The sequence below is a fragment of the Channa argus genome, chromosome 16, assembly GCF_033026475.1.
Source record: "Channa argus isolate prfri chromosome 16, Channa argus male v1.0, whole genome shotgun sequence".
Lineage (NCBI taxonomy): Eukaryota > Metazoa > Chordata > Actinopteri > Anabantiformes > Channidae > Channa > Channa argus.
Window position 1 is genome coordinate 19,662,328 of NC_090212.1, and position 22,059 is coordinate 19,684,386.

The 22,059-nt window shown below is 42.4% G+C and overlaps 1 protein-coding gene across 6 annotated transcripts in view; it reads right to left on the bottom strand.

Annotated features, from left to right (window-relative positions):
- Positions 1–22,059, bottom strand: part of slc4a11 (solute carrier family 4 member 11) — a 90,824-nt gene that overhangs the window by 13,460 nt on the left and 55,305 nt on the right. For 5 of the 6 annotated variants that reach the window (XM_067479190.1, XM_067479194.1, XM_067479192.1 and 2 more), the window contains exons 5-14: positions 21,440–21,668; positions 16,958–16,990; positions 12,934–13,015; positions 11,786–11,909; positions 6,829–7,038; positions 4,765–4,849; positions 3,602–3,727; positions 2,929–3,042; positions 1,659–1,791; positions 757–830 (exon numbers count right to left, since the gene is read on the bottom strand). In XM_067479190.1, the coding sequence (XP_067335291.1) occupies positions 757–830; positions 1,659–1,791; positions 2,929–3,042; positions 3,602–3,727; positions 4,765–4,849; positions 6,829–7,038; positions 11,786–11,909; positions 12,934–13,015; positions 16,958–16,990; positions 21,440–21,668 (1,210 nt within the window). The remainder of the gene's footprint in view (positions 1–756; positions 831–1,658; positions 1,792–2,928; positions 3,043–3,601; positions 3,728–4,764; positions 4,850–6,828; positions 7,039–11,785; positions 11,910–12,933; positions 13,016–16,957; positions 16,991–21,439; positions 21,669–22,059) is intronic. The other variant, XM_067479191.1, reaches the window with a different exon arrangement.

Genomic DNA, 22,059 nt, shown 5'->3' on the forward strand with positions numbered 1-22,059 from the left:
GCCATCTCATTTTTTGGAAATTAAGTTGTGTAAAATATTTATGATATACTATGATGAGGTGCAGTAAAGGCAAGGATGGCATAGCATGTCTGCAGGCTGGATTCAAAATCTGGATTGATTAATTTAGTACGCAGCGTAGCAGTATTTCTCTCAGCCTCTCGGGCTGCTCACACACCACAGCAGCAGAGGAATCTGTCCAGCTCTAAACTCTCCATCTTACTCTTGCTCACAAAGACATGCAGTGGCTTTCTTATTAGATTGGCTAATTAATCAGTCGCTTGATGAATTAGGATTTTCGGTTGTTTGTCCGTTTTAAAGAAATGTACAGTAATAAACACTACATTTAGGAGATGCTTAATACTGGGAAAATATTTAAGATTTTTTAATGAAATGGACTAAATAATGAGTTGATCAACAAAGGATTCTGACGGTCATACTAGTTAAGGAGCTGGTGGCTAAATTGTAACCTCAGACATTCAGCTATAATCAAGTTTAGACCTGTTGGGGATTTAATTTTGCAGTTTTAGACTCATAATCAGACATCAGCCTGAGGCCGACACTTCACTAGGCTTGAACCAGTGGGACAAACGATGGCAGGTACAAATATAGGACACAGCTAAAACAAGTGGGTAGTGCGGCGGGAAGAGGCCACGTTAAAGCGAACGTGTCAGTGTGAAACGTGACATGGACAAGCTGCAGGCTGAGCTGCAGGAAGACAAGGCAGAGAGACGTCCGTCACATCTATAAAGAACTTACTTTTCACTGTGCCTTTCACTGCATCCACCACAAACGCAATGGAGATGAACAGGGCGATGACCTCCTCTGTTGACCTGGGAAAACACAGAAATGACATTATATAAAGACGGTAACAGTTAAGTGACAACCATTTTGAAAACTAATTTAAATGGGATAAACACTTTCGCACTGCTAGAACTAGACCTACGGGCGGAGAAACTAGGAAGCTGCGACTGGTCAACAGAAAACGAATCTCAGAATTAATCCAGCAATATTTTAGGTCATTTTTAAATGAGATCCCAGCAGGTTTACTGGTTTCAGCTTCTCAGATGTGGGAATCGGGAGTCTTTTCTCAGGATCCTTTTGGATTTAGGGATGTTGCTCAAAGAAAAAAGCAAAACAACCTGCGGGCGGCAGGGTCTGCCAGTTTAAAGATCAAGTTATTAATTAAAACATAAACATTGGCTAAGGTTCGTTAAAACCTGAAATGGTCTCAAGACTGTTGGATGTCGCAAATAAAAGTGGCGTGAAAGAAGCAGAAAAACACAAAGATCTAAGATAATACAGGGAAGCTGTATGAGTGAGTGTAAACACAGAGCCCACATCTCAGTTAAGTAAAAATAAAAACTCATTACAAATGTAGAGTTTATATCATGAGTGAATATTGTGTTGCTCTGAGTTCCTGATATGTTTCCCACAGAGTTCCCACTCTGTATCTGTTGGTGCTGGTAAAGAGGTAACCAAAAGGGAAGATGCAAAATGGTGGGGCTGTCACACAGAATGGGCCCTGCTTTTTTTTAGAAAACTGTTCATTGTATGAAGCAGGCAGACACTGTCGTGACCAACCCACTTAAACCATAGAGGGATGGAAGGGTAATAAATAAAAAAGAAGAAGTGGCTGTTGATTGTGAAACAAAAACAACCTTTTGAAGAGCTTCATGAGCAGGCTGACGTTGAAGATCCCTCCCAGGATGAGGAAGAGGCAGTTCCACAGACCGATGCAGGCGTAGAAAGCCGGGAAGTCCAGGTTGTAATCGTCGCAGATTCCTCGGATCACTGCACAGGCGCACACATCAACAATGCATGCAAGTGCTCATGAAAACATATGGCAAATTTTTTAAATCTCAGTCTCAATGGGAACCTGAGACCTTACAGCCTCTGGTTGATTAATGGCAGCAAACCCTGCATCCTCAGAACTGAAGGAACTCATGTGTCACCGTGGTTGTAATGTGTCCTGTAGCGTGTATCATGTGTGCAACTTTAGAATAGGAACAGCGACAAAATGATTGATTCCCTCCGAATTAATACAAATTCAAATCAGCTGTGCCTGAGAACAAACCTGTGATGAACAAACAATGAGGGAACAGAAGGAGACTGATCCATGTTCTATAAATACTCCAAATAAATAGAAACTGGATTAACAACAGAAAAATCTCAAACATGTAAAATAGACCATTTTAAACTATTATTAGCAAAAATCTAAGACAAAAAGTATTGGTCCTTTTTTCTTTTTAACGCATTTATTAAAACCCTAATCATTTAGTTACAGCCTTGAGCAGATGAGTTACAACTTTACAAACAAGCCATTGTTCTCAGACAGGTGGCTGGAAATGTACTATAATTATCTCCATGAGAACGTGTTTAGCACAATTCTAACCCGTTTACTTCAAAGGCTGTCACACCGCAAACTCAAGAAACAGCTTTGAATCAGTAGTAAAACTGTACTTTGGCATTGGAGCCCGTGCTTTTTTTTTCCCCCGCTTGCTGCCCGATTCTGCAACTTCAAGCCGTCAAGATCTTTTAAATTCCAACCAACAAAACACTGCTGGTGGGTAAAAAAAAAAAAAAAAAAAAAAAAAAAAAAAGCATTGCGTAACATTTTCTTTATTTCTGAAAAACACTTTTCTGAGGTATCTGCTTGTTGCTCAACTGCACTAGAACACTCACTTGGGGGTGAACCAACAGCTAAGGTAATGTTTTCTGGTAAAAGAGGAAGCAGATGAGAACGGAGTTTCTGGCTGCGGCTGTTCTACATGACTGGGTGCCTCCTTTCCTTTTTATTTATTTAGTTTTTTTTATGTTTAACGTAGTCTTCTTCCTACTTTACCCTCCCCCGGCCTCTTTTCCAAATTGGCCGTCAACAGAAATTGCGAAAAGATCAGAGCGGTTTCGAGTGAAAGAAGGGAAGCTCACCGCTGATGAAGATGGCGAGGGGAGCCGTGGTCAGAGGGATGACTAGAGGAGAGCCAGCAAACAAGGAGTAGACGACCCCGCCGATGCTCTGGCCGATGATGGTCTTCCGAACATCTGGGCAGAGGGGACACACGCAGAGAAAGCTCAGGGGGAAATTGTGATTAATGTGCATTAATGTTCACTAGGTTCATCTGCAGGGCTGAGCAGAGGCTCAAGTGCCACTTCATTTCTCACACTGCAACATTTGGCAAATACTTTAGTATGCATCCATATAAAGCTGTAGTAATCAATGCATTCATATAACAATAAATCACGTGACCACTGATAAAGGAGTCATTCACAATGACCCAAAGACGTTTATCCCCCCACTCAGAAGCTCTATTTAGCTAAATGTGTTAGTTTTAAGACACATTCATTGTATGTCTGAGTCAGCTGGGACGACCCGCAGGAATTCATAGCAAGCACTTCCAAAGTCAAAGCTGATAATTAAAGATGGCGGCAGCAAAGGGAAATAATGACCACACTCAAAAAGCTGAACGGGATTAGCGCCACTACAACACCACTGTATGTACACAAGGAAATTCACAGAGACACCGGTGCTTTTTTGTCTCCTCTCTCTGACCGACAGTCAACAAATGCGCAGGGACAATAACACTTTCACATGCGCCCATACCGATCTCGCCGCGTGTGCTCTCATCATTCAGGGAGCCGAAAGCGATGGCGGGGAGGAGGATGGCGATGTAGAGGAAGATGGCTGTGGTCATGTACTTCAGCAGGGTTTTATTACTGCCAACGATACCTGAGGGGAGACAAATCCAAACACATGAGTCATATTCACCTCATAATGGAGCGGAGGAGGCTTTAATTAAAAAACAGAAAAACGACAGAAACATTAACAGAGTTCATCATTCAATACCTCACAGTGAAAAGAGTCTACAAAGGATTAGAATAACTAACGCCCTTTTTGAGTTTCCATCCATCCATCAGTTTCTTACAGCAGGTATCGCTTGTATCCAAATGATGGATAACTCATTTTGGAATTCAATCCATTAATTGGCCTCTAATGTGATCACGCTGAACTCGGTGCCGTGACCTTTATCAGATGAGAATTATACGATGGCGCTCGCAGGACAGAAGGATCTTGATTTTGTTACAGCTCCCAGCACACGGTGCGTGTTGGGACGCTCTGACAAGACAGGACTGCAGGAAAGCAGCGGGGCGGGAGAATCCAGCTGGAAAATCTTTTTAGCTGCACTTTATTCTGCTCTGAGATTTTTTGGTTTGTTTTTTGTTTTTTTTGTTTTTCAAATAAACACTAAAGATTAAAGCCCAATCTGGTTTAATCAATCACTTTACCACAACCCTCCCCCCCCCCCCCCCCTCAAATTTCCATTACAGTTACTGGCAAACTTATCTGCCAATAACTGTAACGAAAACAAATGAGATGTATTTATTTGTCTCTTTTGAACAATACCAAACTTTCAAGAAGTCACACATGAAAAAAAACATTCGTTTGACTGAGGACAGGACGTGTTTGCTCATTTTTCAAAATGTGGGACTTGTCCACTCCGCTCGGACTGCATAGGGAATGTCCAGGACAATGTCCATCACTGTTGATTTGGGAAATTTAAATAACACTGGACATATGGGAACACGTGGGAGCAGTAAGGCGTCCGAGAGTCATTTTAGCAGATGAACACCTTAGACGTGACACAGATGCAGCGAGATTTATCTGAGGCAAATGGTGGCAGACAAATGAGGGGCTGCCAGAGGCCCCCCAGTGTGGCATAATAAGGGAGATGATTCACTTTAACTACAAGCCCCGGTCCAGCCTACCATCTGTGAAGTCAGAGGGGTAGAAAGGCAGCCTGCGGCAAAAGTCCTCATATATCCCCCGTCCGGCTTTGAAGAAATCTTTACACTGTGGACAGAAGGGAAAAGGTTAGACTTTCATTGAGGACACACAGTTTGCGAAAAATGACCGAGGATCAGTTTCAGTGCAAACTATGCCCCATGTTGGCACAAGGAGCTGGCAGCTGTGGCTGTGCGGGTGTGCGCCTGCTTTAGGCAAAGAGAGCACCATTCACAGCCAGTGCTAGGAAGCCAATTTTAAAAAAAAAATACAAAAATATACATCCCAGCACTGACCACTGCAGCTGTATCACCTGCAGCCAGTAAGTTATAGCTGTTGCTGGTCTTTGGTTGCTCTCTCTTTAAGGAGGTTGGACCACACGAAGCACAGAAACAATAGCTGTGATGTCACTTGATTCAGATTTCCAGACTAAAGCCACTTAAGCCTAAATGGCTAGAAAAGGCATTAAAACCACATGTAGGTTTACCAAAGCTCACACTGGGTGTTTTACAGCTATATTAGCTGAACTGCACAGAGAAATAATGACCACTGAAGGTCAATGTGATGCAATAATGTTCCATTGTTTTCCCTTAATTTAAGATAATAATAATAGCAATAATACTCATAACAACAAAAGTATATGAAACAGCAGGGAAAGTGATGGATGGACAACTTATTTTTATTTTTTTATAGAAGCCAGGAAGATGCCACAACCTTTGAAAGGAGACATAAGGTGCTCCTTAAAAACCTGTGGTTACTGCAGATGAGGGAAATTAAAAAAAACAAAGTCCTCACTGAGCCTATTAAATAAATTATCCAATTACCCATTTTATTTTCTTGTTGAACATTGCATTAGGCAATTAAACAGAATAAGTGACGTGGGGAGGGAGGGAGGGAGGGAGGGAGGGAGGGAGGGAGGGCGGAGGGCAGGGAGGCCACTGAGAAAATCACTCATTTCATTTGTCATCTTCCACTGTTTTGACATTGTTTTGCAGAACAAAGTTAATTTAGTTCCACGTACAAACAGGAAAACAAACAACAGAATCAGCATTTCCTTCTTCTCTCTGGATCCTTTTACGAAACCAAGGACTGTTCATCCGTTAAATCCCTATACATCATGGAATCGTTTATTATTACAGGAGAGCCTGTGCGTGTGCGTGTGTGTGTGAGTGTGTGTGTGTGTGTGTGTGTGTGAGAGATGGCCAGCTTTTGGCTCAGGTTCGATAAACAAAAGTCTCCAGGAGGAATTACCGTCCACCTGTTTGCCATTCGTTCTGAGCAGTCGATAGACTGAGGCAACAGGAGGAAAAACAATAATGATTTGTTTCTTAAAGTATATGACAGCGCTTTTTCTGGTGGCCTGGTGTCAATTTTAAATTTGGAAGACAGTTCAGAGGTGGTCTTTTTTTTTTTTTTTTTGTTCCTTCCTGCCATTTTGTATTTCTTCTTGATTTTAGTACCTGCCCACCACCCCCAATTTCGCCATATATCTCTCTTTGACTAAATGGCACTGAGCCTTTCAAGCCCTGAAATAAACTCCTAACAAAATCCTTTGCTATGAAAGAAAAAAAAAAAACACAAGGGGATATGTCTGGGAGCCCTGGCCTGTCAACAGCAACATTAGGAGGAGATGTTGGTCCGTGGCATTGAACAGAACCCCTCTGGAGGCTGTGGTAATGTGTGTGTGCGTTTGTAGCTAAGGGGTGGAGAGTCCTGACAGGACTGTGAGAGATGTAAGGTCATTTACCCACTGAGGAGGCCTGGCATGAGTTGATGCTGATTGATTAAGGGGGGTGGGGGGGGGGGGGGGGGGGGATGGAAGAGTCAAGCCAGTCGAGCGAGGAGAGTAGAATAGGAGGAGGAGAAGGGGGTTAGAGAATTAGAAAGAGATGGAAGAGCATTTTTTTTAAAAAAAAGAAAAGAAAAGAAATGTTTAAATGTTTGTGGCTGCTCTCATTTCAGCACAGGCCTCATACAGCAAAGCTGTCGTGTGTGGAAATGTGCCTAATCGACTAACATGGAAAACTCGTGCTAACACTGCTGCCCACCTTGAGGGGTTTGTGACTGCGAGGGTCGGTCTCCTCCTTCCCCAGGGCGGTGGGCTGCTGGTTGACCGCTGTAAGCTGTTGCCTCTGGAACACCAGCGCCTCCTTGAACTCCTCCTGCGTCTTTGTCTCCAGCAGCTTCTGCCTGAAGGAGATGTCAGAAAAGAGGGTGGCGAACGTGCGGCCCAGCTCCATCGCCGTCTTGGTGCTTTTCTGTGGAAGAGCACGTGGAAATTTCCATTCATCCTTTGTTCAGAGCATACACTCACTGGCCACTTTATTAGGTACACCTGTGCAATCTAATGCAATCCAATACAGCAGCTCTGCCATTAATTCGACTTTTACAAGGTCATCGTTTCTCAATTTTTAGGTTGAAACTGTGAGAAAGGTGACAATTTTGACATTACAGGATGTTTGTTACTGAAGTTTTGTGTTTGTTACCTCGTTCATTTTAAATAGGGGGGAACGAACCTCAGCACCAGTTTGACTCGTATTTTTAAGTTGAAGCAACATTTTACAGTATACTGAATTTATCAGTCCGCAAAATGCAACAAATACATTAAAGATCTAAATATCCTCTTGATACAAATTTGACAGGACAGCTACATGTTACTGTAACATATCCTGCACGGATTGAACTGGGAGTTTTGAGTGCTTATGTTAATTATTCCACATCTGTTACAAATAATGCTTTTAAAAGTGAGTGATGGTTAATATTGTCCTGGCAGGCTCTGAGACAGCGTGATGCCAAGGAAGGCTTGTTAGCCAGGTGGTGATGATACCAATATAGCCGGGCTCAGAGCATACAGCAGCAGCTGCAGCAAACACAATAACTAAAGCCTTTAAGCTTCTGCACAGTGGTAACTGAATTTCAACCAGAGCTGAAAGGGCTGAGAGAATGGATCCTGATTAATCTGAAGGCTCCCGTTCTGCGTAAAAGCATGGGATACCCCACCTCCAATCACACCATGGGTTAGAGAGGAAGTCTTGACGGGATAAGCCATCAAAAAATCTCAATCATGGGCGTCAAATACCCAGCCTATATGCTCACATCAGTTTGCATTCTGAATAGCAATGAATGGCAATTATAGTGAGCTTGGAGTTACAGCAGATTCACTGGATTCCAGTGGAGACCCAGCACAATTCATTTACAGGTGATGAATGGGGAAAGTCATTACTTTTCAGTTTTCATGTATGGGACATACAATAGTTGTGACCTGATGATGTCACAGTGAACATGATGTATTTAAAATTCATCCTGAAATGTCATGGCAACCCATCAAATTGTTGCCAAAACGCTTCACTAAAAGTTAACCTCATGGTGGCACTAACACAAAAGTCAGGGGACCCTCAAACCCATTAGCACATATCTAGTGGAAACCATGAATGCTATTCTATCGTCCAGATGTTGGGACACTTCACCGGATAAAAGTTTGCGCTCGTGGTGGCACCGCAAGAAAGGTCAGGCCATCAAATTCAGTAGGCTTCATCCACCGGGGAACATAAAAGTCAAATTGCATGTCAATCCCTTCCATAGCCGTTCACTGTGGAGCCAGTGGCCAACTGACAGGCCGACATTGCCTTTTCCAGCCTCCTGAGCCTCGATAATGCATTTTTGTCCTCTGTGGGGGCCGTGGGTCTCCCTCCTGCATCTCAATAACCACGTAGCCTACACAGTTGAAACCTGTACCCAGAGATATGTTATGGAATTAAGGGATTTACAATATTACATTTTTGCTGGATTTCAAAAACTTGAAAAACAATTTCAGTAACATGTATGAAATTTACACCTGTACGCCTGTGTTTCCCAAATGGTGGATATAGGGGCCAAGTTAAACTTGTTTTTATATGAAAATCTGGATATTTCAGGAATGAGCACAAATGCAACAAAGTAAACTGTTAATCAGATCACATTCAATGACCAGTAATAATTAAAAAATGTCAATTCTTTCATTTCTTGTGTTTTCCATTCCACTTCCTGATATGAAATTGCTCAGAAAAAAGTGAAGTAATCTGCTGACTACAAACAACATTTAAGAAAAAAAAAAAGCTTTTGAAAAATGCTCACACTGACTTTTCCTGTACTTCTGAAAGGGAGACAGTCGAATGGTCAAATATCATCCTATTGAACGATGAGTCATCAGTCGCCATGAGCCCATAGTTATAGTTTGGTAGAAGTGTGGGAAATTGGAAAAATCTAAAAGATGTAGTAAAACCTACAGCTGCCAAAGTGGATTTGGTGCCGACAAACCCTTGTAGGCAGGAGGTCAGGGGTGGATGGATGGGTGACAAAACAAAGGACACTGACTAAAGTAACGACGCATAAATGCAGGTTTTCTGTGCCCAAACACAAAGTGGCTGCAATACAAGTATTTTAAATAAAAATGAGAGAAATACCTAAACGTATCCAATAAAAACACTAATGCCAATAAACTGTTAAATACAACATTTCTGCCATAGTTTATGGATATAGATCATAGACGGATTACAGAACAGTGGATTATGCAGCAGAAGGTGTCTTGTTGTGCCGTTTCCCCATGACTCCGGGTCTCCACTGGGATCCACTCCAACTACAGCGGCCATCCTCCACAAGGGAGGGAGCTACAAACACTTCATTACCACAGTTCAAGCCTACAAGGAGAGAATATTTAATGCTCAAAAGACAGCCGTTCAATGGACTATTTAAGTTCTGAAGGTCACCAGCCTGATTAACCGAGACTGGGTACGCGGATGCAGAAAGTGAAACCCTGTCACCAGCATCAAACACGGAGGTCAGCCTCTCAAACCAGCACCAGAGCTAGAAGATTTGAAATGAGTAATTCTCATTGAATGTGTTGACAGTTAGTCTAACTTAGTGAATGAGAAACAGAGCACTTTTGAATAAAGGTCACGCCTGCTCAGCACATTTACTCTGGAGAGAGAAACGGAGGGAAAAAAGCCACAAATGCTGTAAAGCTCTCTAAATGGCCGATGATGGAAATGGTCCACCCTTACACACAATACATTACATGCATTTGCAAACCAGAGGAATTCCTATTATCATTATCATCATTCCCCTTCAAAGATTTTCTTTCCCCCTCGCAGAAGCAGTCAACATCAAGGATAATTGAGACATAATAGTGCTTTATGTTTACTTGGGGCTCCAGATCAGTCTCCGAGAAAGCCATTAGTGGTTGTGATGGCTGCCTGTGAGACTGGCAAGGAGGGCACTGGAAGCATTAAGGAGGGGGCGTGCGTGCTTTCATGCACACACACACACACACCCTGGGTTCATGGGAAAATAAAACAAGATAGAAGCCAAACAAACAGAAAACATGATACAGTTAGCTGATGTATTGCTGATGGCCTGGATCACTCCAAACTCCCCCCCCTCCCCCTCCCCCCCCGGTAGTTCCATCGTTTGATGGTGCATTGGTGAATGTACAGTAACATGCTTTGGGGAGGGGGTAGCATGGTGAAAGTAGGCCAGCATTAAGAAAGCACTTTCAAGGGGGGGTTCCATCTAGAGCAGAGAGAACAATCCCAGCCAGCAAACAGCATGTACAGTGTGTTTGTTTGTGTGTGTGTGTGTGTGTGTGTGTGTGTGTGTGTGTGTGTGTGTGTGTGTAGACAGCTCAGGATGTAGTGGAGGGTTGAGTAGTTTGATGGGTAGTTCGTGTGTTGATGGCAGAGATGTGCCACTCTCCATCGGCTACAGCGAGCTCTCCAGGGCTGAAGACAACAGAAATCCTGAACACAACAGTGGCCCCGAGAGGCTCCACACAAGACACAGAGAGGCTCTTGGACACAATAAGTTCAGACGACGTTTGGCGGGTTAGACCCATTTTAGAAATTCAGTTATGGAGCGTCAATATAGTGTTTTAATCAAGCTAAATCAATACTCTCAGAAAAGCATTTGTATTTTTCTACATTTTAAGTTAAAGTTAAGTTAAGAAAAATTGTTTCATTTTCAAAATGAAGGATTTTTGTTGTTTCCATCGGTATATTATGTCCATAGTACTTCTACATGTGCATTATGTCCATAATATGTCCACTGTGTGTGTGTGTGTGTGTGTGTGTGTGTGTGTGTGTGTGTGTGTGTGTGTGTGTGTGTGTGTGTGTGTGTGTGTGTATATATATATATATATATATATATATATATATATATATATATATATATATATATATATATATATATATATATATATATATATATATATATATATATATATATATATATATATATATATATATTTTAATTATTGCACTTCTGGTTAGATACTAAGCCTTGTACATGTGTAATGACAATCTAAAATGTAAGTATTTAATAAAGTCATTTGAATGACTTTTAATTCCTGTAGCTCACAATCCGTATGTCCTTAGTGAGTTATCAGCATTTGTATTTTTACTTTCACCTGTCTGTTGTGTTAGTGTTGTGTTTGGGGCAAAGATCCCAGAAGGAAATCTGCTTAAACCGATTTGGGTTTTTTGGGGGGGTATGAATATGTGCAGGAGCAGAATACAATGATCGATATTCACCCAGAAATGAATTTGCTTTCGAGAAAACTGAGCGTCCGTGAACTTGTGACAGGTGGTTAACTGTAACTGAGTTTGCATGAGTGGAGAAAATAAAAAAATATACACTGTTCTGTTAAATACAGATATTATGGATGGTATCTAAATGACTTATTATTATTTGGGCTATAGCAATAGCATACATATGCTCATGACGTGGGGAGTTTGTTAACCTCCAGCTACATGACACCAGGTTGCATTAGGTTTTAGGCAAAGGCAAAAGAAAAAGAGCAGTGAATTATGAATGAAGGAGGATGACTGTATTATGTTGGCAATAAATGATGAAATAAAAGAACTGAGATATATGAGTGAATTCCGTAACAAACCAGTCGATCTACATGCTATGTCACGGTAACCCACCAAAGGCCGACACAGATGATTTCCTCTCTGTCGGGGCAGCACTCACCATTTTGTGGGGGGCGAGTATCAGGATGACATAGCGGACCTCGCAGCAGTTCTCCCCCCAGTTCTGCGGTCTCTCCAGACGGGAGATGCACACGTGACGCCGCTGGAGATGCTTCACGTTGCAGCTGGGGCAGAGGGGAAGAAAGGAAGAAGAGGTTTCATAAATGTCAACGCTTCAGCTCACCGGGAGCACCCTTCATTTCCATAGATTAACCTCTTCTCTCTTCTGCAACAGCTAGACAGTGCTCCAATGTGCTAGCTGAGCCTGGGATGTATTTGTACACACTTGCATGTGCACACGCACATCTACGCACGTGCAAATTCCTGTGTCCAAACACACTCCAGAGACACAGACATAGGTTCTTACTTTTGTGGCACTATCCATCGGAAAGTGTACTCTGTGTATTGTCGATTGGAATTGCTGTAATCTGGAATCTTCATTTTAGTTGAAGGATTAACAGTTAATGGCCTGTGATAAAGAATCATTTAATTCACCTGTTTCTTAAAATGTCTTATTTTAAAATAAGTGGATTATATGAAAAATGTTCAACTATGAAAAGACCTGTTTTTCTTAGCTTAAAAAATGCTTTTCCCAAAACAGCGCTTTGTGACGATGGTTTTTACAATTTGATTTCTACTTTGTAATTCAATTCCTATTTGCCCTGCTTTTATTTTAAATGAGTACATATCCATTTAAAAACCCCTAACCATGTTTATTTAGCGCCTAAACCCAACCCCGACGTTTTTGTACTCAACCCAAACCAAACCGCTCCGTTTGCACAGTTTTATTCCGACACTTTCCCCAGTTAAGAGACAGCAGCTGCTGTGTACTTTGGTACGTGATGACAAACGAATGCATGTTCAAACACTCGTGCAAACAGTTGTGTGAGTCGTATGAGAGGTTAAGGAAAAATTACATATTGTTTCTACAAATATGTTTAATAACGACCTGTTGATGCTGTGGCTGCTCAAACAATATGAAGACCAAAAAACTTTAATAGTGGTTCATTAGTTTCCATCTAACTTATTAATGATTAGACAAAAACAAAAGCAGTGTGTTAATCTAACATTTACACATTATGAATCTACCTATAAACACATGTATAGTGAAACTCACTCACACATACGAATACACAAATTGTGGCTTACAGGATGCACAGCCAGGATTGCTGGTACTGGACTCCGGTGGCAGTGGCCGTCACCCCCTGGATCGTCTCCGACAGCAGGTGGACTGTGGGGCGAGGGTCGAAGGTCAAACAGGTTAGCTTTAGTACACACGCATTAAATTTCCATAACACCAAGTCGAACTCTCTTTTCTGTGTGGGCATCGTTCCACTGTAGCTGACTGTGGCCATAGCTTAAAATGTGCAGTACGTGTTTTTAGAAGCACATTTAAGAGGATCCTCTGTTGTTTCAATCAAAAGGGTTTATGCATTTCCAAGTAAAACCTGGCCCTGGTTTCTTTAGTTCAGCTGAAGAGTGTCGCTCCAATGCCTAAACCGGTCAACAGAAATCTCGCATCTGGTCTGCTGTGCCAAATCTCTCTATATGATGTCCACATCAGAAGCATGTAACGAGCTGGCGTTCGATTTTAGACAGTGATGGGAGTCTGCACTGTGTGCAAACACCACACCACGACAAGCTAATAATGATGTCCATCCAACCCCAGAACAACACGGTCGCTCATGTTAGCAGATTAGGAAAAAACAAAAAACACATTTCATTATGCCGCCGTGTTTACGTGGCACAAATCATTGAACACAGCCACGGCTGAAGACTGCCGGGTGCCTCCTAACAAGAGGAATCCTTCACCACTTCTCACGCTGACTGTGGTGAATAACAGTATTTTGGGGGATATTCTTGAGCAGCCCTCCACTATCCCCAACCCCTTAAGAAAATCCTGCGTGCTCTGGCTTGCTTGGCTTGTCCTCTTTGACTCATCAGCACTGGGCAAATTATAGGGTGGAAATGTTTTCTATCGTAAGCATTCGGGAAGATCATTTCCATATCATTCTAATTTCCTCTGTCTTTTCTCTCCATCCCTCTCCTTTTCTCTCCCTCTGCCATGCCATCTCATCAATAAAGTATCCCCCATTCATGCCAGAAAATGATGGGCGTCACCATGACAACAGTATCACAGTGCTCAGGGAGTGAGAGAGCCAGGAAGGAAGAATAAAAGCGAAGGAGGGGGTGCAAGAGAATCAGAGAAATAAGACAGAGAGAATGCGGATAAAGAGTAACTGCGAAAAGAAAGGATGAAGAGAAAAAGAACGACTGCACGTGGGAAAGAAGAGGAGAAACAAGGGAGATGGATACAGAAAATGAAAGAAAGATGAGACATGCACACACACAGAGAAAGAGAGAGAGAGAGAGAGAGAGAAAGAGAGAGAGAGAGAGAGAGAGAGAGAGAGAGAGAGAGAGAGAGAGAGAGAGAGAGAGAGAGAGAGAGAGAGAGAGAGAGAGATGCAAAACAGAAAGAAAATGTGACAAACAAAGATGGAAAACGAGCGGGAGATGAAACGAAGGAAGAGACTGAGAGGGGAGACACACAAAAAGTGAAGGAGATGGACTGGAGATTCAATTTAATTAATAGCAGTGAGGCTGACAACCGCATAATAATCAAAATCCATCCCGATTTCTCATTGACGTCAGGGAAGACAGGAGTGAGAGAGAGGGAGAGCGATCCAGATATGCAAACACAACAAAAGAAAGATTAAAAGATAAAAAGAGGAGGATGAAAAGAAGGACACCAAGGTTAGAAGAGAGAGGGGCACAGAGAGAAGACGACGACGTGTGTGCGTGTGTGTGCGTGTGTGTGTGTGGCGCTGGTTCATCCTGGTCTTCAACACCAGCCTGTAGCAGCCACCGTCTTTACGAAGCGGCACAACAACATCCTGCGTTAGCCTTCGTTTTTGTGTCAGTTACATTTTCAACAAAGTCAAACATTTTTGTTTACACGTGTGTGATGTTTGAGACTAGGTTGCATGTGATTTTCAACATGGAACCAATTCAGAAGTGAATTAATTTACACCTGTTGTTTCTCACAGTCGAACACGCATAACTTCATGCCATGAATTCTTTTTAGGTTGAAACCGTTGAAAAGCTGATAATTCTACTCTCGGTTTATTGTTGGGTTCAAAGTGGGTTATAAGAAGAGGTGGTTCTAATGTTTTGGCCCCATTCATTTTAAACATGGTGGATGGTATTAAATTGCACAGGTGGTCATAATGTTATAGCCTCATCAGGGTATAAAAAAAAAAATATGACATAATCATGATTCTATTGTGCTTTTACTTCTGTTAATTCTAATGTCTAAAAACATGGTTTCAAGCAAGCGATAAAAGCTCTATGATTTGATACAATATTTTGATATATTACTTTATTACATTATGAGAAGAGGCCGATAGAAGACTAAAGTTTACTTGGGTGGAGGAATGTTTTTCTTTAAACATCCCTTTGGCACAATGCAATGATTATTTACCTAATTAAAATTTCATCCATTTCTTTGTGAAAAACCCAAAATCTATACTGCTGGAATGTTTTATTTGACCTTCAGAAACTGGCTTCTAAACTAGTTATGCTCAAAGTATGGCAGGTAATACAGCGAAATCCAAGTGAAGCACATCTGTATATCAGACACCTTTGTGCTAGTTTTCGAGGTGTCTGCCCTCCGCTATTCGTTTTTAGTCATTTTGTGTCTATTTTGGGGCATTGTAAAGGTCTTTTTGATGGTTTCAGGTCACTTTGCATCTCTTCCCAGTCATTTTGAGTGCTCTATACTTTATACTATTTTAAAAAAGTAAGACAAACTGTAACTTCAGAAGCTCTGGCCCATGTGCCCATTCAATAATCCACCCATGACCCCAACCTCATGTTTAGCATTACGTTACATTATCCACAGGGGATAATGTAACGTAATGTTGGACATTCAAATACACCGTACAGCACGATACATGATTAGCTGATGTGAACAAATCCAAGTTGCTGTTGGAGGGGGAGGTGTGTGAGAGTGGCTGCTGGTGTGTGAGAGTGGGAGACTAATTAAGACATGCACATTTGATGCTCGTCCGTCACGCGAAGATTTCTGCACGGTTTCGTCAGCTTTTTCTGTGCAAACGCTGCTGTTTCCACACACAGAAGAGAAGAGGAACACAGATGCTCACACGCCGCACATCAAATGTGACAAACTTCAATAGAAAGTGATGAAAAAAATGTGAAGAACGCAAGACTGGATGATTGGATTGCCCCCTTTAATCTCTTGGTATTCCTGGCAAATTCTTTGACTGCATTATGTGCACGGTTTGGTTGGAGGGAGACAAACATAACGTACACAAGTTGAAATCTAAGTATAATGCAGTCTGTCACAAATAAGAAGAGATGAATAAAACATATGCTACACCAGTCAAGAAAATCTGTGTTAATATTCCTTCAGCGGAAAATCGACAGATGTGCAGATAGAAAAACACACGGATTCTCGTTTCCTCTGTCAGCGTGTGAAAGGTCACGAGACCTTTCGACGACATGACTCCATTTGTTGTACTAGGAGGTGACCTCAATAAACCACTGGCAGATCTACATGGCCAACACACATACGCACATGCACGACAGAATGATGATTGGCTCCCTTCAAAGCGTGGGCTGCGAAGGGCACTTTGAAGGAGGTGATTCCAACACAAAGGGCTCCATTCAGCTAATGAAATAACTTACTGTGCATTATCCATCATAGCCAATCACAGCGCTGCACTCAGATGCTATGATGTCACATGGTGATGAGACGGCCACTAGGACTGGGTCGAGGGTGAATAATATAATAACAAATGATGTTAATAATGATAATTTCGAATTTTACTCCTCCTCTCTCATAATTGTTAGAATTTTGTCACGTGGAAGCCCCCCCCCCCCCCCCCCCCCTACTCCTACCAACACTGGACAACGAGTCCACTGGACGGAGAGGGCACTGAATTGAAGGGCAGCCGAAGAGCCATCGACATCTGTGACACAGGAGCGAAGGCCGGCGTCTGTAATCATTTAATGATTCAATAGATCGACCCAGTCCCGAGCACGGAGAGGAGCACAAACGGCATACTGATGGTGATTGGTACAGAAGCACACCACTGATTGCAGCCTCACGGTGGCCTGATGCTGACATTTTCATCCAATTAGCACAGCTTACCGTCATCAAAGAAAACGAAACTTTGTGACTTGTCTGCATGGGGAGAAGCAGGGAGAGACCAGAGAGACAGTTGAGTCACCTTTTCTGATCAACAAGTTAGGAGCTTCTTGGACTTTTTGTCTTAGAAACATACACAAAGAAAGAAAAAGACCCCCCCACACACACACACACACACTTTCTGGTCAACAGGTACACACAAAAACATCTCAGCTGAACAGAAGCTTCATTTCCTGTCCTGCTTTACCTCATGCATATTAAATATCATTTTCCAGAGAAAATCCCTCAATGTCTCGTCTTTGTTGCGAGGGAAGAGATCTTGTCTTGATTACCGTCTACAGGCTATTATCAAAAATTGGATTTTATCACTGATAGTGTGTGTGTGTGTTGAGCTAGTGCAAAAGATGTGTGTGCTGCAAAAAAACAGACAAATGCACATTAGTATTTCCCTAATGGGTGATGCCACACCTGTATTTACACATGCCAGTGGAAGGAATGGCTTAAAACTACCCGAGAATTGTTACAGACAGGCTTCTTCTTGTGTTTAAACATTATCAACCAAAAAAAAAAGTTAACAAAAACAACCCTCATTAACCGACGACAGTAGTTTTTTTAACGAGACAGTTTCAGAGTCATCTGAACGTTTAAATCTCATTTGTCTAACAAGATAAAGCTAAAGCACAAAGTAGAACCAAGTCTGCACCTCTTTGAAGTTAGCGGGTGATGTGGGGCCATTTTGTTTGTTCAGGCTAAAACAAACACAAAGTGCGTCTCCAGTTAATGTCCGAATGTGACTTTGTTGGCCTATGCTTCAAATCTTAAATACTCAACAAGCCTATTATTTTATTTTCCGCGCACAAATGACAAATTTTATACTGTGATCACGTTGCACCAACTTTACTGAGGTGCAACAACGGCACAAGGTTTGGCAGCATTCACCACACAGACATAATAAATGATACTAATAAACAAGCTGAAACTGTTAAATATGTGGCTGCTTTTAGGTGGATTTAAGTCTGCAAAAAAAAAAGAGGATTATGCAATTCAGGGCGAAGTGGAGTGATGGTGAAATCGATCACAGTTGACAGCAATTTACTGAGAAATGATGGTACAGTCATCACAAATAGGGCACAAGCACCGAGCACTGTGGCTGCTAATAGCTTCACAGAGGAGGAGAAGAAATACAATTAAAAATTACATTATTAGGGAAAATACTGACAATTAGTCCTTGTGGATCTGCTGCTTATCAGTGCTATAAGCACCGTCATCATGTGCAACATCCTATATTCATTACTATGATCAAATCATCCGATGGGCTGAGCTTAGTTGTGGCTGTAGTAACATCATCAATGCATTGCATCACTAATGCTGTGCTTTACTCTTCTGCACAATGTGTGTACTCTGCTATATCACCGAATCCCAAGACAAAGGTGGGGGTGGGGTGTGTGTGTGTGGGGGGGGGGGGGGAGAAGCACAAGTTGGCCTCCAAAAAAACTGAGGCAGGACTAATTATCTCTGTGGGCTTTCATCTTTTTCATTTCTGTAATTCGCTCCTCTTTCTGTGCTGGTTATAATCTCGCCCCGTTCTCTTTATCTCGCAGCTGTACAGTATTACACTCCAAATGAGCCGGTCTGCTCGACGGCCGTATCACCTCACTGTGGCAGAGTTTATGTAGATATGGCAGAAATTAATACCTGAAGAGACATGTCCTGTTGATAACATACTTACGTGCAATAGCCCTGAATGTTCCGTGTTTTAATTTGGGGACATTCTTATTGAGTGAAGTGGATTCATAAGAAAAAAAAAAAACAAGATGCTGAAGACAAGGACTTTAAATGAGAAATCCACTATTTGAAGCTGTGTTTTCACTTATTAAACAACGAATAATAACATCTCAGGATTAAAGAGTCAAAGGTTACTGAAACGGTCATTGTTCATGCTGGGAATGACGTGCAAACTGATTTCTGATTTATTAGAGCCTTCGCTAGCACGGTGGTGGGGTGGTTAGCGTTGCCACCTTCAGTTCGAATCCCCAGCCGACTACACCTTTTCTGCATGGAGTTTCCATGTTCTCCCCGTGTTTGTGTGGGTTTCCTCCCACAGTCCAGAGTGCAGGCATGTTAGGGCCGGTTTAGAGTCCGTTAACCTAAGTGGGAATGTGAGTGTTAATGGTTGCGTGCCTGTGTAGGTCTCTCTCTGTTTACATGCTGATAAGAAACCCGGTTGGTGTTGCAGCCGAGTGACAGGCGGAGAGATAGGGGGGAAAAAAAAAAAAGGAAAGACACATGCTGCTGATCTACAACAGGAACTGTTTGAAATGTGAGGTGACTTAGTTAAACTTCTAGGAGGCACTTAGTGTGAGGATGTAGGCAGACTTGGTTTAACAATGCGTTGGTTAATGATCTATTTTCATTCTTCATCTCACTCAGCTGCCCTTCCTGTCTTCAGCCTTTTGTTCTGCACATGCACAGTTGGAGAAAGATGATTAGAAACATGGCAGAGAAAATCAATGCTCTGTGTGCGGGTGTAACCCGCCTCTCGCCAGACGATAGCTGGGACAGGTGTCCCCTGAAGGACAAGTGGTCACAGATATTGGATGGATGGATGGATGAGTACCTTTATTAATTATTTCTTTGATGAATCAACCCACCCAACCTTCAGCCTCTTCCCACTCACCCAGCAGCAGCCCAAACTTCATTAAGACATCTGGTTCTAGGATGCCACATTACGTCTCAGGACTGACCCTGAGCATTAATTGTGATCAAGCATTCGTTATTTCTGCTGAAGCTTGTATCAGGTATGACATGTTCACAAAGTGCCGTAGGCAGAGCACAACCATGACGTCACGTGACAACTTTTTAATTCAACGCTAATCATGCAACACCTATGATGCTGCTAATTTGCATGTTTAAAACAATTCTCGTCTGATAGCCCGCTATTTAAAACACTACTTTTTGCAGTAAAATACAGGTTTTTGAACTTGTATTTTAATTTCAAAATGCTTAAAAACTCTTGCTAAATTGCTTAAAGTGATGTTCAAAACATCCCAGACCTGCACGGTAAGATGATGCACTTGAAGTGGGGGGGGGGGGGGGGGAGCCTCTCCTTTCACCTGTGGGGTTTTGTGGGAATGAAAAGGTCAAGTAGCAGCAGCCACCTCAGCTTGAGAGTCTCAGTGAGCCATTTGAAAAGCTAAGTGAGTGATCGATGACAGAAGTCAATTATCACCTTGCCGATCTGTCAGAGGTGGCTGTGCAGGGCGAGCGTCGCACACCACCCACCTCCGACTAGCCATCAACGACCGCGGACACCAGCTCAGCCAGACAGGGAAACACTGGACACAGAGTATATGACAGGCAGTGTGTACACTACCAGCATCTCCACAGGCTTTTACAGTGGATCAGAAAACCCCTATCATGTCTTTTTCTGCATCCCAAGCGAACATTTCATAGTCAGGAAAATGATGAACTTACTGAGAGAGAAAAAAAAAAATCGAATTCTTTGTCACATTACCTCAAAGCAAAGTTTGATTTGCCAAACAATTACTTTTGGAAATGCAGTGTTCAGTGCAGCAGAAAGTGAGGCTTCAACAATGTCGGCTTTCTCCCGCACGAACGTGCTGAGGAGATTCGCCTTAAACAAAGGCTTTGCTACTCAGCCAAAACTCATTGGTGTAAATACATTCCAATCGTGCAGGTAACGACAAAGTAAAAAAGCAAGTATGTGAACAATGGTGCTGGTGTTGCAGCTGTTGTCTATGTATATGCAAGTATATTGGTGGCTCCAGCTGAAATATGGCCACCATAACTAAAGAAACTAGAGGACACTTCATAAATGAGCCGATGCATCAGACAACTGTTGGAATTAGAGTAAATCTTATAGGATTTTTTGTCTCCAACAATCAATGACTTCTTTTGGACATTTACTTGCCCTGAAACATTAGATCAAAACATTTATTAGATTTGAAAACACACACACACACACACACACACACACACACACACACACACACACACAAAGGAAAAAGCCAATAAATGGCGATGAGAAGAATAAATCAAGTCATTTCAAAAACATTTTCGGTTATGTGAACATTTTTGATAAACTCAGCCATAAGCAGGACTGACATACACTCTGTTGGATGTCTGCACATGTAAATAGTTGCCAACACAACTGAGCACACTGAGCTCTGTTTGTGTTTGCTCCAAGCGCCACAGGGCAAACGGACAGGCTTCGTTCAAACGGCACAAACTTTGCTTTGGGTCTTAAAAGCTTCTTCAACCATTCCCAAGTTTAACTGACAAATCTGCGCCGAAGCCTCGGGGGAAGCTATTTTTCCAGGTAGATGTTGACATGTGCAGACATCAGATGTTTTTGGGTCAGGCGTCAGACGTTATGCAGTCTTGGTCTGATTGTGGGCAGGCATGCTGCACTGTGTGTGTATGAACTATATATTTGTGTGTGTGTATTCTCAGCTCCCTGCTTACCGTTGACCTCCTGAGCTCCAGCATCTGTGAAAAGCAAGCTCATCACCTCCTCGAAGTTGCAGGCGGGCTCAGATAAATTGTTGTCCTGACCCACGTGGTGCAACATTCTCTTCAGTACGTCATCCAGGGAGGCGGCCGTCTCATCCAGCAGGATACTGGCCCTTGCCAGGAAGCCATCCAGGTCCCGGTGTGCACGAACCTCCTCCTCAAAGTTCATCAGCTTCACATACTGTGGAAAACACAGAAGGTCTGGAATGTGATTTTTAGACCAAGTCACAGAGACGACATGCAAGTTTATGGACTGAACACTGGGATCCACGGGTACCAAACAAACATTGTATTGGCCAAAATGTGTAAAAATGTGTAGATGTGGAGTGGAGGGTAAATCATCCTTCCACACCGCCCCCTTTGAGACCAATTTGGTTATTTTTCAGATGGGAGACCACAAAGCACGTGCTTCAGCCCCGCAAAGTTCCTTAAAACTGGATCACTGGTGTCTGAGAATCACCCAACAGACTGGACAGACAGACCAACACAGCTCGATTAAGAGCTCAGACACCCACCGGTCCTCAACTTTATTGATTTGGGGATTGACAGAAGTTCTGAAGATGAGTGAATCC